At 35.1% G+C, this 16,686-nt stretch overlaps 1 protein-coding gene across 1 annotated transcript in view; it reads right to left on the bottom strand.

Moving 5' to 3' along the window:
- TMEM232 (transmembrane protein 232) overlaps positions 1 to 16,686 on the bottom strand; it is a gene marked incomplete at its 5' end in the record, with an annotated part of 213,199 nt that overhangs the window by 122,955 nt on the left and 73,558 nt on the right. Inside the window, one exon of the mRNA XM_081825809.1 lies at positions 3,667 to 3,911. Within this exon, the coding sequence (XP_081681935.1) occupies positions 3,667 to 3,911 (245 nt within the window). The remainder of the gene's footprint in view (positions 1 to 3,666; positions 3,912 to 16,686) is intronic.

The raw sequence follows: 16,686 nt of genomic DNA, 5'->3' as shown, positions 1-16,686 counted from the left end.
CTCAGATGTTCATTAACTGCACTAATTCCAGTTTGTGGACCTGGAAGTGGAAGGAGGTGGAGAAGCAAGAGAAGGAGCTAGCTGTGAGACTGCTGAATAGATGCAGAATCAAGCAAATGGAAGAAATAATATTTCCCACACTTCATGGTTAGTGAGCCAGAGACATTTCATCAATGCAGAGCTTAAACTGAAGTTTGCTTCTTAAAAAGCAGGGATTTCATTCACATAACCCTCCTGGATGGTAGAGACTGTTCAGCCAGGCCTGTACATCTTCAGGCCGCTGAGCTGTAGCCCTACTCCACTCACCTCTGCTGTCCCCAGAGAGGGGTCTATCCCTAAAGGAAGCGGGCAATATGCACAACTCCAGGGGGCACCGTTCACACACACTACAGCATGAATGGTGCAATGTGAAAGCTGCTCCCCTGAGCTGTGCCACATGAGGTGCTCCTGCCAGAGGGATGCTGAGGCTGCTGGGGCTCTCTCGGTCAGGACAGAGACACTAGTTAAATTGCTAGAGCCTGTAATGAGCTGTGAAAAATGGATAAGGAGATCACATTTTTTCAAAGATTAATGATAAATGTCATTTACATAATGAACTGTAGACTCTGATGAGAAATTTAATTTCCTAATCCTTCAAAACCTATAGGACTCTCTGAGTCATAACCCCACCCCACTACTCTTTTGTCTCATTTCCCTCCGACTTTGCATATTCTCTTCCCCTATCCCCAACCCTTGCCCACATCCCTCCATTTGTACCTTTCATTAGTATATGTCTTCTCGGTATGTCTCTTTCTTCTTTCCTTCTGTTAGTAACATTTATTTCTCTGTTCTGCTATTTTTTAGAAGATTTTATTTATTCATTTATTTGAGAGAGAGAGAGCAAGAGAGCAAGCAGGAGGGAGAGGGAGAGAGAATCTGAAGCAGACTCCGCGCTGAGCACAGAGCTGGACAGGGGGCTCAATCCCACAGCCAGGAGATCATGACCTGAGCCGAAACCAAGAGTCGGACCAACTGAGCCACCCAGGCGCCCCCCTGTTCTGCTATTCTAAGCATTGCCAATATGTCTCCTCTTCTCTGTCTCTGTTTTTCCTTTCTGTGTCCCAGCAAACACCATTCATCTCCATCTGCCCTTTTTACTGTCTATTGACCCTTTCCCTTGCTATTTCCTTCATCTCCTCTTGTCAATATCCAGTTTCTTCTGTTTTTCTAGTTTTCTGTCTTTTCCTTCAACTGAATGTAATGAGAAGCCAAAGTACACTTGTCCAGTGTTCTCTCTGTGGTCCCAGATTGATTTTCTTCCATGTTTTTGGTCCTTGAGAATATACAGAATACATTTGGGGATTCTAAAGTAAATCTCAATACCCTTGATATTTAAAGCCAGCATTTTCATTATACTTTGATATACTGCAACCTTACAAATATTTATAATACATGCTGATGAATATTTTTATAATATTTATTTCTTCCAACAAGACTACTGAAGTCCAGGCTGTGTGATCCTTCAATTCAAATGTACATATCTTCCTCATTGACTTTAGAATTCTTGAAAAAATGCTCAAAACTATGTCAGAATGCTGCTCAAGCATTTATTTTTCTGTGGACTTCTTGTGTACACAAAAGCCAAGCCTACCTACTGGCGTCATTCCACCCAATTATTATACCGCCAATAACGTCTGCCTTTGGGCAACAACAGTTTTATAATTTTGGAACACAAATAATGATTTAGACAATGCTGAGTTAGAATCTAAAAACTGGTTCAGTAGAAAAATAATATAAAATGAATAAAACATTACATTAATTAAGAAGAATAAAAGGGACAAAATTCAAATACACAAAATGAGAATTGGTTGAGGAAGAAAATAACCACAGAAGCAGAAGAATCAATTGTGACCAAATAAATTCTGAAAAGGGGGATAAAATAAGTAGTATTCAAAGGAAGCATAATCTGCTAAAATTGACTAAAGAAGAAAGAAAAAGATGAAAAGAGACTGATATTCAGGATTGATACTCCAGATACTTTTATGGCATGGACCTCAAACAGTAAGAACTGAATTTATTGTACCTGTGCATTCTGGCTGAATAGCCTTGCCAATAGCCATACAAAAATAGATAAATTTGACAAAGAGCTCCCCTTAGGAGAGGCATAAGGTACTGATGGTTTAAAAGGGAATTCTATCAAACCTTAAAGGAGTAGGTAATTCCAAATTACTGAAATTCTTTTAGAACATAGAAAAGAAAATAAATAAGAACTTAGTATTTAATAAGTATAACATTTTAAATCAGAATAAATGTTGAAAGGAGATAGGTGACTCGATAAATATTGTTGGGACAGCTGAGTAGCCATCTGGATTGACAACTCACACTACACACACATACACACACACAAATTTCAAACGGACCAATGACTAAAATATTCAAAATAAATCTTTAAAAGTACCAGAAAACAATATGACAACATTTTAATCATAAAATGAAAAGTTTTCCTAAATAGATATGTAGTGAAATTTTGATAATTTATATTACTTAGAAAAATGACTAAGATAAAAAATACCATAAGCAAAATTTAAAGAAATAAGAAGTGGAAGGAAATATAAACATTTGTAGCTCTTACCATAGACTAAGAGACACATCAGTTAATAGGGAAATAGTTCTTGCAAAGCTAAGTGAAAAAGATATAAACTCAATGGAAAAAATGGGCAAAAGAAATCATTAATTCCCATATAAAGGAAAAACAAAAGGCTCTTAACATATGAAAGGTATTCTAACTACTCACCTTAAAACTATATTTAAAAACATGTTTCACTTTTCAGATTATCAAAACCCAAAAGTTTGTCAACACTCACTATTGGAAAGAATAAAGAGAAACAAGTACTCTCAGATATTGCTGGTGGAGATATAAATTTGCACAATTCCTCTGAAAGCTAATTTGGAAATATCTACCAAAATTACAAAGGCAAAAACACTCTGACTCAGAAATCACACTTCTGAGAATTTATCCTGCAGGCATTCTTCCTCATATATAAAAAGACCTATGTGGAAGGTTAAATTTTGTGGTAGTATATAGTAGCAGACAATCTAAAACAACCCAGATGCCAAACAATAGGAAACCGATTAAATAAATGGTGGTACATTCATACTAAGGAAACCATCGTAACATATTAAAAATATAATAATAATGAGAAAATTCTCTATGTAGTGGCATGAAAAAAATATCTAAGAAATGAAGTTAAATAAAAAAATTAAGATGCCAAATGATATATTTAGTATGCAAACTTTAATGTAAAAATGGAGAGACAATTTAAAATATACTTATAATTTATTTCGTTTACATTTTATAGATCCTGGAAGGATACACAAGCAATTAATGATAGGGAGAGATGGGGGGTAGACTAGGCAAATGAAGGTCAGTAGTGGGAGGGGGGCTTTCACCATATTAAAACACTAATTTATATTATATAATATTATCTATTTTAAACATGAGGAAATAGTTGCTAAGAGAGAGTACTTGCTTATGATAGAATACCTAGAAGTTGTTGGAGCCAAAATTTGAATTGAAAAAGAGAAAATGAGTTAAATAATGTGGCACATGATTATATATAATTTGTATGACTTTGAAATGCAGTATATTAGAATAACAGGACTATTTTGAATAGTGCTTCACTTTACCTTATAGTAACATGTAGAACTCTTTTCTTCATGTAATCCTTTTTGTTCAGATATTTCACTGGATCCTGTTTTTTCAGTGGTTCTTTCAAAGGAAGAACATGGGCTTCGGTGGAGGGGAAGAACAGTTTGGAAAGAGCATTGGCAATTCTCCATCCTATATATTTAGAGAAAGTTTCATCCCCTACATTTGATGAGACTTTTGTACTATAATTAGTGAAGGGATCAGTTGGGTCATTTAATTCAGCCTGTTGAAAGAAAATAAAAAGGAATCAATTGAAATAGAATTAAATGAGAGGGAAAAATGATATATTTTTAAATAAAAGACAAATGTAGGTTCATTTTCTTTGACTAATGTTGCATTCTTACTAAATAAAAATAACCTTTATAAGAAAAAAAGCAGATTCCCAAAAGATTTTTAAAAATTGTTATTAATGAAATAAAAAATTAAGCATGAACAAAACCAGTTTTTAAATTTCAAAAATTTAATAATATAATTCCCTTTCTTTTTAAAGATTTATTTGTTTGTTTATTTGAGAGAGAGAGAGAGAGCACAAGTGGGAAGGGGGAGAGGGAGAGAGAATCCCAAGCAGCACAGAGCCCACAACAGGGCTTGATATCATGACTCCGAGATCACGACCTAAGCCGAAACCAAGAGGCAGACACTTAACCGACTGCACCACTCAGGTGCCCCTTAATGATATAATTTCTATTTTAAATTTGTATAGTTCCCATACATGAATTTCATATTTATAATACTTATTAAGAAATTAAGCCATCAGTTGAAGGAATGTACATGTTTTATTAAATCAGAATTTCATTTCTCTGTACATAATCTAAACTTTCTTTGAAACCAACAAAAAATCTAAACTTTCTTTTAACAAAATTTGTGTTAAGTAAAAAATGAAAAGAGCTTTGTATTTAGCTCACATTGAAGATGTTCTAGGATTTATATTTAAATTTAATTTAATATTTTCTAATCTTTTAAAAAAAGACCTAACAAAAAATTCCACAATACTTAAGCAATTTTTAGTCAAGAAAGAGCTATTTTCTGAAATTTCCTATTTATGTTCAATAATATCCATGACTGATTTTTAATTAAACCTCCTTTTGAAATGGCTAGAGGCATATTTTCTCTGGCTAGAATTGGTAATGATAAATGAAGATATAAGTTTCAAAATCTCATGTGTCACATTTTTTTTTAAATGTTCACAATATGTTCATGCTAGGAATTGTTTCATAAATAAATTGGATGCTGCCTCCTTGCATTAAAATTTTTACATTTTTTATTCAATATTACCCACCTTCAGGCAGTTTATTACCAGTCACTCAGGATTCATTTTATATGCCTTTTGACCATATGGTAGAAAATTAAGGAATAGAAAATGTTTTTCTGCATATGAACATCCAACTTAAACTCTTTAAGATGTCAAGATCAGATTTGGCTCAATCAAATTACTGTTTAAAGATTGACTATTGCATTTAGACAATTATAGTGGGAAAAAATGGGAGCAATCTCATAAAAACTGAAAAGCATAAAGGGTAAAGCAATGAAGAAAATAGCAAAAGGCAGTTAAGTAAATAGGGATTACTGTGAAAGCTCTGAGGGATGGGAAAGAGTAAAACGTAAAACCATGTATGTTTAAAGTATATAGTATAAACAAACAATTATGTCTATACTATTCCCAGTTGTTGCATATCTTGATTATTAACTAGGTTGAAATCATACAAAGAGCATTCCATTTGAAGTAAGAAATTAAACTGTGTCTAGGACACTTCGTATTTGTTGTGACTTTGAGGAAATTAGTTAATGTCTCAAAGCCTGCAGGTTCATCTGCTAAAAGGTAATTACAGTACCTATATTTTTCTAGCCATTTATTTTTATTTAGTTTGTGTTCAATACAAATCAATTCCATAGCCTGAGAAGTTACTATGAACAAAGGCATAAATACACAAATACAATATATAATCCAAAATAGGTGCACAACATTCACATATGAAACAAATGTAAGGTTCAATCACACACTCAGTAGCTTGAGATCTGTTGAATATGGTTGTTCCAGGGTAGATTTCTAAAGATTAAAAAAAAAAAATGACCTTAGTTATCAAGACTACTTGTGGGGACATTAGATACTGGAACATGTAAGCATCAGTGTGTGACCATGTGAACAAAAGACTTTAAGGAGTATCTATTTTTAAAAAGGTTTCTGTGCCTCGAGGCAGCTGTGAAAGATTTACTTTCCAGAATTCAGCACACTTTAGGCTTAGGACCAGGTTTTAATTATCTAAAAATATTGACTGATAACAGAAAGCATTCCAAATGAGGCTATTCTGATTCATAGAGTTTCTTCAAAAAGTATTTACAGAAAGAGTACAAAAATTCTGAATTTAAGTTTCCACTCTTCACTTCCCATACTTGATTTAGAGTTTAATTCACATATTTGCCTTTTTAATTTCAAGATGTGTCAACTTTACCTTCAAAACAGATCATTTTTTAAATTGTAAAAAGTATTCAACATATGCAGAAATAAAAAGCATTTTGAAATTAGTTGAAGTCAATGCACTTTTTGGAATCATTTTAGCTAAATGAATCTGGCACTTCTGTTGAATAAGAATAGGTGATAAGTATATAAGCAAAATTTACTCATTATGCTTGGATTTGGGGTAGACTCAGTCCATCACTGCCCTGGTACATGTCAATTACTATATAAAAAGTCAAATGCGATGTCAAATCCAAAGCCTCAAAAAAAAGAGTTCACGTCTCAAGAAACAGTGATAGTTAACAATATCTAGAGCACATTGGCCTTAAATTAGTACAGCTGAAACATTAAGGAATTACAGTAACACCCGGAAGTACCTTCTATGTACATATAAATAGAATCTTAGAAGCTTTTTGTATTACCTATCTTATGGCATTAATGAACCAATTGAAAACTGAATCTCTTTTCCATATCTCACCCTTTGTCTCTAGATGAGATAAAATCTATTCTCATTTTTAAGGTAGGGTTTTATGTGTCTTGTACTTCTTAAACCACATTTAAGAAAATTCATCTCTTCACGAATTTTGGATGTTGTTTCCCTTCATCTTGTACTTGAAACTCCAGCAGATTTAATATTGGGATTCATTATCTAGTCAAATCCTTCATATGCTCTCCAAACCATTTAATTTTAGGATCCTCAACATTTTCTGTGTCGATAAAATAAGGTATGGAATTAACAGATTCAATGAAGACCTGTTTCTTCCTTGTCACAATGGATATCTACACACCATCAGGATTGGATTTAGAAAATGGGGAAGTACAGGAGACCCCCCCTCCTTATCCATGGTGATGTGGTTGCCTGAAACCATGATAATACTGAACCCTATATATGCTTTTCCTTATACAGACATATGATAGGGTTTAATTGTATAAATTAGGCACAGTAAGAGGTTAACAACCAAAATAAAATAGAACAATTATAACAATATTCCGTAATAAAAGGTAAGTGAATGTGGTCTTTGTCTCTCAAAATATTGTCCTGTACTCACCCTTCTTGCAATGATGTGAGATGTTAAAACGCCTCTGTGGTAAGATGGGAGGTGAATGACGCATGCGTTGTGAGGTACCATTAAGCTAACTATTGACCTTCTGATGATTGATCATGAGCTTCATCTGCTTCCGGACCATGGGTGACCACGGGTAACTAAAACCTCTGAAAGCGAAACTGCTGATAAGGGAGGACTACTGTGCAGATGTTTCTTGGCTTGAGTTTCATAAGAGTAGAGATATAGAACAGAGAATGAGATCATGAAGAGACTAGCTGTTGACTGCAGAGCGTCACCACTTGTCTTGGTGGTGGAATTAGCTAGATTTGGGGCAGCTGAGGTATTCTGGAAGGAATTACTCGAAAGCATTACAACAGTTGCTTGATTTGAATAAATCTGCGTGGGTAGGAGCATTGCCAACAACAGCAGACCCTGTCTGACTCTGGCCACCAAAGCTTTGCCCAGGTTCCCCTTCTACTTGCGCCTCATGCTGCATACCTTGTCAGATACCAGGTGCATGGAGAACCTCCAGCTGGGGTGGGCGCAGGCAAGGTGGTTTACCAATACAGTTTATTCTGCTTACCTTCCCTGGCTCAATTTTTTTATAAGAAAAGGTACTTCAAAATCAATAATAATATGTAATATTATACAAATATATTACCATGAGCTCTTCCATTATAGGAATGATGGATGAGGGGCACCTAGGTGGCTCAGTCAGTTAAACATCTGCCTTCAGCTCAGGTCATGATCTCAGGGTCCCAGGATAAAGCCCCTGCGCCCTGCTCAGCGGGGAGTATGCTTCTCCCTCTCCCTCTGCCCTCCCCTCACGCCCATCCCCCGCTATTGCTCGCCGTCTCTCACTCAAATAAATAAAATCTTAAAAAAAAAAAAAGAGCGATGGATCAATAAATGTGTGAGTAAATGAATGAACCAACAAAAATAATTTTTGGTAAATTTCTGGTAAAATACATTGTTTCCAGACATAACATTACCCTGCATTACAGAATATTGATGCTGTTTTTATCATGACTCATTTGGTTACCCCTTGCTTTCTTCCTTCCCAGACCAGATAAGTTGTAGATCCAGATGCCAGTTCTTTCAAGAAGCTAAATGAAGGCATTTCTACATCTCTCATCATGGTTCACTGATCGAAAGCCCACATAAATTTCTCTTCCCTGTTGATGTTCAAGGCATTTGACAAACGGAAGTATAGTCTCAAATATCAGTCAAATGCATATTTACCTTATCTAGAAAAGTTTTGTTTGTTTGCTTTCCTGGAGGAAGTATCAGCAAATAATATGGGTTTTGCAATTAGATCTGAAATCAGTTCTGGCTTTTCCATTTATTAGTTGAGGATGCAAACTTTGAGAAAAGTTACCTCACTAGGCCTATGTTTTGTGTTTAGTTTAGTTCTGTCATGTTTTTCATTTGTGATATGGAGATAATAATAACCACTCTCAGAGTTTTGTAAGGGTTAACTTAGCAGGCAGTGAGAAGTTCAACAAGTATCCATCCATTTCTGTCAGGAATTCCCTAAGACAGAGCAGCTCACCCCAGAGAAGACCTGATACAACCTCTGCCAAGGTGAAAACAATTATGTTATATTGTCACTTTTACATTAACAAATTTGTGAAATAAAATCATGATTATTCTACCATAGTCATTTCTTTTTTAGAGTCTTCCTTCTCTTAAAGGAAGGAAGACTATTATTATTCTAATGTTATTCTAATTATTCTAATGTTATAATACAGAGACTTAAGTGCCAACTACACATAAATATATATCTATACTTCATGGAAGTAGACTAACACAAAATATTAATGAGCATTCCTTACAACAGATACCAAAATCATGAATTTACTACAACTTGGCCTACCAATAAACATGACCTCAAACTCCATTTTTAAACATTATTTATACATAATTTACATTTTTATCCTATATCCCTACTTTTTAGCAATGCCCAGGTAGGCTTTAAAATTCAGAATTTTCCTTACTGCATTATTGAAACTTGACATTTTTTACTAAGAAATGAATGGCAATTTCTGAATATTTATGTTAATTTTACTAATCTAATACTAAAGTAGGGAAGGTGGTGTTAAAAAATATTTCTCTACACACATATTCTAGCCACGGGTAGGGGCAGATGCCCACCCTTTTCTCTTTGTATTGGACACAATGGTGGTAAAAAAGAAAAACAGCATTCATGTAGGTTAGTAAGCAGATGGATAATCAGCACAAAGAGAAATTCTCCAAGGAATTATGATGTAGTAGCAATGCTAAATAAATAATAAGAGTCTCTCCAGAGTTTTTAATTTTCTGTCAATACTTAAGGATATGTAGCAAATACATCAACATGTAAGCTAGCTCACACTCTGACATGAGAGAATAAAAAAGAAATATGATGGTAGCCATTGCAGCAGAGTTTACAGCAAATTCTGTTTCTCTCATCTCTCTCTGTTGTATCTCCACTTCTCCTTAAGTAATCCTAGAGCTGGGAATATTTAACTTGTTTGCAGGAAAATATGACAATTTTATTATTTAAATTTCAAAATTTATACAGAAGTGAGTCATTGATAGTCCCAAAAGATTATTTCCTACAGGAGTTACAAAATCTCACAAGGGAGGACAGCATGAGAAACTCCTAACTGTTAAAATGTGGTCCTTAGATCATCATTATCCGTCATTAACCTGGGAGCATGTTATAAATGCAGAATTTCAGGTCCTAGTCCTATATGTCTTAAAGTCTAAGAAGAACAGATGTAGTAGATTAAGAAAAGGACTAAGATGGGAATATCCATCTTTCCAGTTGTGTGATCTTGCACAAGTTATTTAACCTCTCTGAGCATGTTTCCTTATTCCCAAAATGGGATGATAATAATACTGCCCTTTATCGTGTTATTATAAAGGTTAAACACAAAAATTGACTACATTTTCCAGCACAGTGTCTGATATACAAAAATTCTTCAATAAACATTAGTGCCTTGTTTATATTTAATTTTGGAGAGAGGACACAGCAGAGTGGAAATAGCAGAGCTTTTGGGTTAAGCTCACTCATCGATGCATCCACCACCAGCCACTTATTTTAATTGTGTTTAGACTCAGACACTCCCATCTGTGTGGGTGATGGTGGTTCTGGGAGAGTTATGGGGTATCGGTAAGTTAATATATGTAAGACACTTAGTTAATATATGTAAGACACAGGCTAACTGTAAGTTCTACAAATAGTTTTGTTCTCTTAAAACAGTATATCCTGTTACATTAGAATTCTACTGGTAAATGTTTAAAGAGACTGTACTCTTCCAAAAATACATCTCCCTTTCCACACTCAGAGTTTCCATTTATGTCAAAAGAGGAGCCATATGTGGAGGAGAAGTGAGGTAGGTATTGAGAAAATAGAGACTAATAGTGTTGTTTATTCTATTTTGCTGCTTTATAGAGTACATTAGGAGTATAAGAATATTATTATTATTATTTTTTAAAGATTTTATTTATTTATTTGAGAGAGAGCAAGCACATGAGAGGGGGGAGGGTCAGAGGGAGAAGCAGACTCCCCGCCGAGCAGGGAGCCCGATGCGGGACTCGATCCTGGGACTCCAGGATCATGACCTGAGCCGAAGGCAGTCGCTTAACCAACTGAGCCACCCAGGCGCCCGGAGTATAAGAATATTATTAAGAATAAAAATAAATTTTAGTTTAAAGATCTCACCATGAAACATTAACCAAAAAGCGTGTTACCTGATGAGTCAAAGGTACTCTGAATAAAGTCACATATTCATTTTGGCTGTACATATTTCCTTTTGATATTTTAGGTCATATACCAGATGGAAGAAAGCATTTATACATGATGACCTTTCCCAGATGTGCCAACATATGCTGCTGAATTGCCTATATAGAAGAGCCTTGCTCATTGCAAGTCTCCCTGGAAGTATTTCGAACAAAGCACATCAATTAACATTTGTTTATTATGCCACTATGAGTGTATGACAGTTTTTGATTTCTTTCCCAAATACTCAGGCAACAGTTGGGTTTATATTGAACTTGTCAATGAAGGGTTTATGTTTAAGGATCTATTTAGAATTGTTTTTCATTTCAAATATGCTATTAAATATTTCACCTCTCCTGTAACCTCCATTAAGCAGCAAATTTCATGAACAGATAGAACAAGAATTATAGATGACAGGATGCTATTATGGATTAAAAAAGCATGCAAGACATGAAAGTACATAATATAGTTAGTAAAAGGTTTACCAGTGATGCAGATAAATTGAGGTATTAAGTATAAAATTTTATTCATTAAATTCAATAGTTTATCATAGGAATTGCACATTTATTTTTAAAGTATAAAAAGAGAAATTTCTACTTAATTCCCTAAACATGGAGGTATGTTCAATCCATCAGAAACAAATCCTTCCCACTCTAAGGTACAATAGTTTATCATTAAGGCTTTGTTTCACTCTGTATAGGTAATATAATAATGACTTTACATGAGGAAAGCTTCTGGCAACAAGGTGTTAGGAGGGAAAGAATAAACAAAGGTTGTCCTATAAGCATTTGCATTAACTGAAATAAAGTAGAATACATATTTTATTTTAGATGGAAGCATCTGAGACACAAGCCTTCATAGGTGTTTTTTAGATGTTCTGTATTCTCATTGAGCAGTGAGGGAGCACCTAAAGACTGACGGAGTTTTTACCCCTTGTAGAAGAAAGCTGCTGCCCATTTTACCAGAGAACCTGTTGCCTAAAGAGGTATCACAGGCTAGTAATGTAAGTGGTTCAATGGAATCTGGGAATTAGTAAGCTATTAAGGAAAATTAAAAAATGTTTAGGAATAAATAACCTTTGTAGTTTTATTACTGTACATAAGTGTTGCCAATGTAGTGTCAAAAAAGAAAAGGAAACCTTGATTTTACCAAGCACATGTTCTGTAAAATTAAACACACTTCAAAGATAAGTTACATAGAAAGTGTTCAGACCATTCCAGACACGAAAGCATGATTTTAACAAAATCAAAATATTTGCTGTAACACATTACACCTATAGACCAAATGTGCTCCTTCTTTTGAAATCATTTTGCTTTTGTCTTATTCAGATATCTGAAGTTTAGTTGTTTAACTTATTCTACAGGTTAACTCCCGATTAACTCCCTTAAAAAGGCAGCTAATTTTAAAATCTGAAATAAATATGAATATTATTTTCCTCAGAGAAATTAAGCATGAAAGGTAATGAATATCAGCTGTGGAATTTAGGAAAGAAGATCACATAGGAATAACACAAGAACGGAGCAAGAGACCACAGAGAGAAAAACTTAGAACTGCGCAGGAGCTAATCACTTTGGTCATTTGAATAATTAGGTGTGGAGAACTTAAAGGAGTTAGATTAGCTATTATTATCCCTGAAACCTACTATAGACATGTTAATATGCCATTTAACACAACAAAAATACCAGCTAGGGCGCCTGGGTGGCTCAGAGTTAAGCGTCTGCCTTCGGCTCAGGTCATGATCCCAGGGTCCTGGGCTCGAGTCCCGCATCGGGCTCCCGGCTCAGCGGGGAGCCTGCTTCTCCCTCTGACCCTCTCCCCTCTCATGCTGTTTCTCTCTCGCTCGCTCTCTAAAAAATAAATAAAAAATCTTAAAAAAAAAAATACCAGCTAATAATAAACCTGAAAAAAACTTTTATGATCAAAGTCATAAATATGATGCAAGGAACACCACTGCCTGGAAGAATAAACAGAGCAATTGATTAGACGCTTAACTTTATGTCATATCTATACCAACACAGAATTCTTAGCCAATAAAACTACCCTTCAGAATTAAATTGAATAAAAACCTCTTCAAGTAAATGAAAATTGACAGAATTAGCCACCAGGAGATACTTACTAAAAGAATATGAAAGGGTTTTCTTTGAGCAGAAGAATAAGCCCATGCAGAAGGTCGGAGATTCAAGAAGGAAGAGTAAAGAAAAAAACATGCAAACATGTAGGTAAGTTTAAAGAATATTAAGTGTAAAAAATATTAATAATATATTGATATCTGTAAACACATACATACACAAACAACATCAATATACACACACAATTAAAATGTTCAACAGGAAGATTATGTAAGTAAAGAGAAATAAGTGGAGTTAAAATATTTTTTTTTAAGATTTATTTGTCAGAGAGAGAAAGAGCGTGCGCTGGCGCGCACAAGCTGGGGGAGGGGCAGGCAGAAGGAGAAGCAGGTTCCCCGCTGAGCAAGGAGTCAGATGCAAGACTAGATCCCAGGATCCTGGGATCATGACCTGAGCCAAAGGCGGACCTTAACCAACTGAGCCACCAAGGCGTCCTGAAGTTAAAATATTTTAAGACAGTTTAAGGCCTAGGAAAATATTAAATTTCTTTATATTAGACTTCAGTAACACAAGGATTCACTTTGTAACATCTTTGGTAACAAGTAAAAGGTGTAACCACCAGACAAATAAAGAGGATGGCATGAAATGGTATAATAAAAAATCTTCCCAAAAAAGGCACAAAATGAGATTTAAAAAAGGAAAGGACGTACAAATAGAATGGTAAATAACAATCTGTAGAAATAAACACATATATTGTAATGATGTTACATGTAAATAGAATAAGCATTGAAATTTAAAGACCATAATCTTTAGGTTAAAAAAAAAATACTGCTTCTCCAAAGAGCTAAACATATAAGGATTCAGAGTTTGAAATAAAAAGATGGAAATAGATATGCAAACACTAATCAAAAGACCCCTCATAAAAGAAAGCTACTATGATTATACTCATAACCAAAAGGTACACTTATTATAAAGAAGAACATTTTATAATAATGAGGGCATCATCACTGAGCCCACTAGAATCGAACTAGAAATCAAAATCATAAACATAACAGCAAAACCTCCATATGTGTGGACATTAAGTCATGAACTTGAGTAGCTGTGGCTTAAAATAGAAATAATAGTAGAAATTAGAAACTTTTGAATTGAATGATAATTAAAATATTACTTATTACAACTTTTAGGATACATCTAAATTAATGTGTAGAGGGAAATTAATAGTATTAAAATCATATATTAGAAAAATGCTGCAAGTCAGTGACAAGGAGTACAGTTAAGTAATTTTGGAAAAGGAGCAACACATTAAATGCAAGGAAATTAGCAGAAGGAACTATAAATCTAATATCAGATATTAAAGAAATTAGAGAAAACAGATTATCAGTATCAACAGAATTAAGGTTTTTTAAAATTTTTTTAAAGATTGATTATTTATTTTAGAGAGTATGCACATGAAGGCAGGGAGGGGCAGAGGGAGAGAGAGAATCTCAAACTAACTCCATGCTGAGCGTGGAGCCTGATGCGGGGGCTCAGTCTCACCACCCTGAGATCATGACCCAGGCCAAAATCAAGAGTCAGATACTTAACTGACTGAGCCACCCAGGTGCCCCAAAAGTTGTTTTTTAAAAGACAAAGAAGTTGATTAAATCCTTAGCATGGTAGATTAAAAAGAGAACAAAAGCAAAAATCATAAGAGTCAGGAATGAAGGAGAGAATATCATGCCAGATCCTAAAGACATTTAGATATCATAGAAAGATATTGTGAGCAACTTCATAAGATATTGCAGATGAAATTCCTAGAAAAAAAAAAAACTGATGCAAGGAAATTTAAAGTCTAGGAAGGTATACAGCGGTAAAAGAATTCCACAAGGCACCTGGGTGGCTCAGTTGGTCAAGCACTGGACTCTTGATTTCAAGGTCATGAGATTGAGCCCCATATTGGGCTCCACACTGGGCATGGAGCCTGCTTAAGATTCTTTTTCTCCCTCTCCCTCTGTCCCTCCCCTGCTGCTTGCTTGCTCGCTCTCTCAAAAAAAAAAAAAAAGTCACAATTAAGACCTTTCCATAAGTATCCATGATAAATGGATTCATTTGTCAATACTACAGAATTTTTAAGGAAGAAATTATGACCATACTACAAAATTCTTCCACAGAATAAGGAAAAAAAGATAATCACTTCCCAATTCATTCCATAAATCCAGCATAACTTTGAGGCAAAACCTTGTAGAAAACATTATAAGAAAAAAAATATGGAGCAATTGCAAAATCTTAAGCAAAACATTATCAAAGCAAATATGACAATATTAAAAATGATATTATATCATCAAGTGTCTTCATTCCAGGAATGTAATGATTGTTCAACATTAGAAAAAGCAAACAGTGTAATATACCACAGTATCCATGGGCAAGTTACTTTACCTTTTAAAAAGTTTAAATGTCCTTATTTAAAATTTCAGCTTCCTCATCTATAAAATCAAGAGCATGAAAATACAAATAACATATGGTTTTCATGAGGATTAAATAATTAATGCAGGGGCACCTGGGTGGCTCAGTCGGTTAAGCGACTGCCTTCGGCTCAGGTCATGATCCCAGGGTCCTGGGATCGAGCCCCACATCAGGCTCCCTGCTCGACGGGAAGCCTGCTTCTCCCTCTCCCACTCCCCCTGCTTGTGTTCCCTCTCTTGCTGTCGCTCTCTCTGTGTCAAATAAACAAAATCTTTAAAAAAAATAATTAATGCAGGTAAAGTGATTAGCACATGGCACATAGTAAATGCTCAACAAATCTATTATTATCAGTGCCTTTTTAAAAATGATAAAAATGAAAGAAAGAAACAACTTTTATATTGAATAATTTAGCGGACTAAAATCTCACTTATGCAACTCTTTTACTATGCCAAAAAAAAAAATCACCCCAAAACTTAGAGGTTTAACACAACTATTTCTTCAGCCCACAGTTCCACAGGTCAACAATTTAAGGTGGACACAGCAGAATGGTTCCTCTGGTCTTAGCTGGGCTCATTCATGTGTCTATAGTCAGCTGTTCAGTCAGTTAGGAACTGGTTAGTCTTGGGGTGGAGGGGCAGTGGATCAACTAGGATGACTTGTCTCTGTGCCATGTTGTCTCTCATCTTCCAACTGGGTAACTTGGGTTTGTTCCCATGACAGTTACAGTGTTCAAAGAGAACAAGAAAGGGCAGTCCCCAATACATAAGCATTTTTAAAATCTCCATTTGGGAGCGCCTGAGTGGCTCATTGGGTTAAGTGTCTGACTTTGGCTCAGGTCATGCTACCAGGGTCCTGGGATGGAGCCCTGCATCTGGCTCCCCACTCATCAGGGAGTCTGCTTCTCCCTCTGCCCCTGCCCCTCCCCACTGGCTCACGCTCTCTCTCTCACACACACACTCTATCTCTCTAGCAAATAAATAAATAAAATCTTAAAAACAAATAAATAAATAATAAAAAAAGTAAAATCTCCGCTTGTATAACATTGGTATTGTCTCATTGTCCAAATCAAGTCATGTGGTCAAGCCAAGAATCTGAGTATAGAAGGAATCATGCCAAGGATGTGAATATAAGGAGTCTTGAATAAATTGGGGACAATTACTCTAATAATGTACCAAAATGCTAAGACAATAGTTCTTTATTTTAAAAAGATATGAGAAAGT

Source organism: Leptonychotes weddellii, chromosome 7 (genome assembly GCF_054177405.1).
Source record: "Leptonychotes weddellii isolate Sample4059 chromosome 7, ASM5417740v2, whole genome shotgun sequence".
In the NCBI taxonomy this organism is placed as follows: Eukaryota; Metazoa; Chordata; class Mammalia; order Carnivora; family Phocidae; genus Leptonychotes; species Leptonychotes weddellii.
Note: the sequence above shows the minus strand (reverse complement) of the source record. Positions and strands in the feature narration are given on the sequence as shown.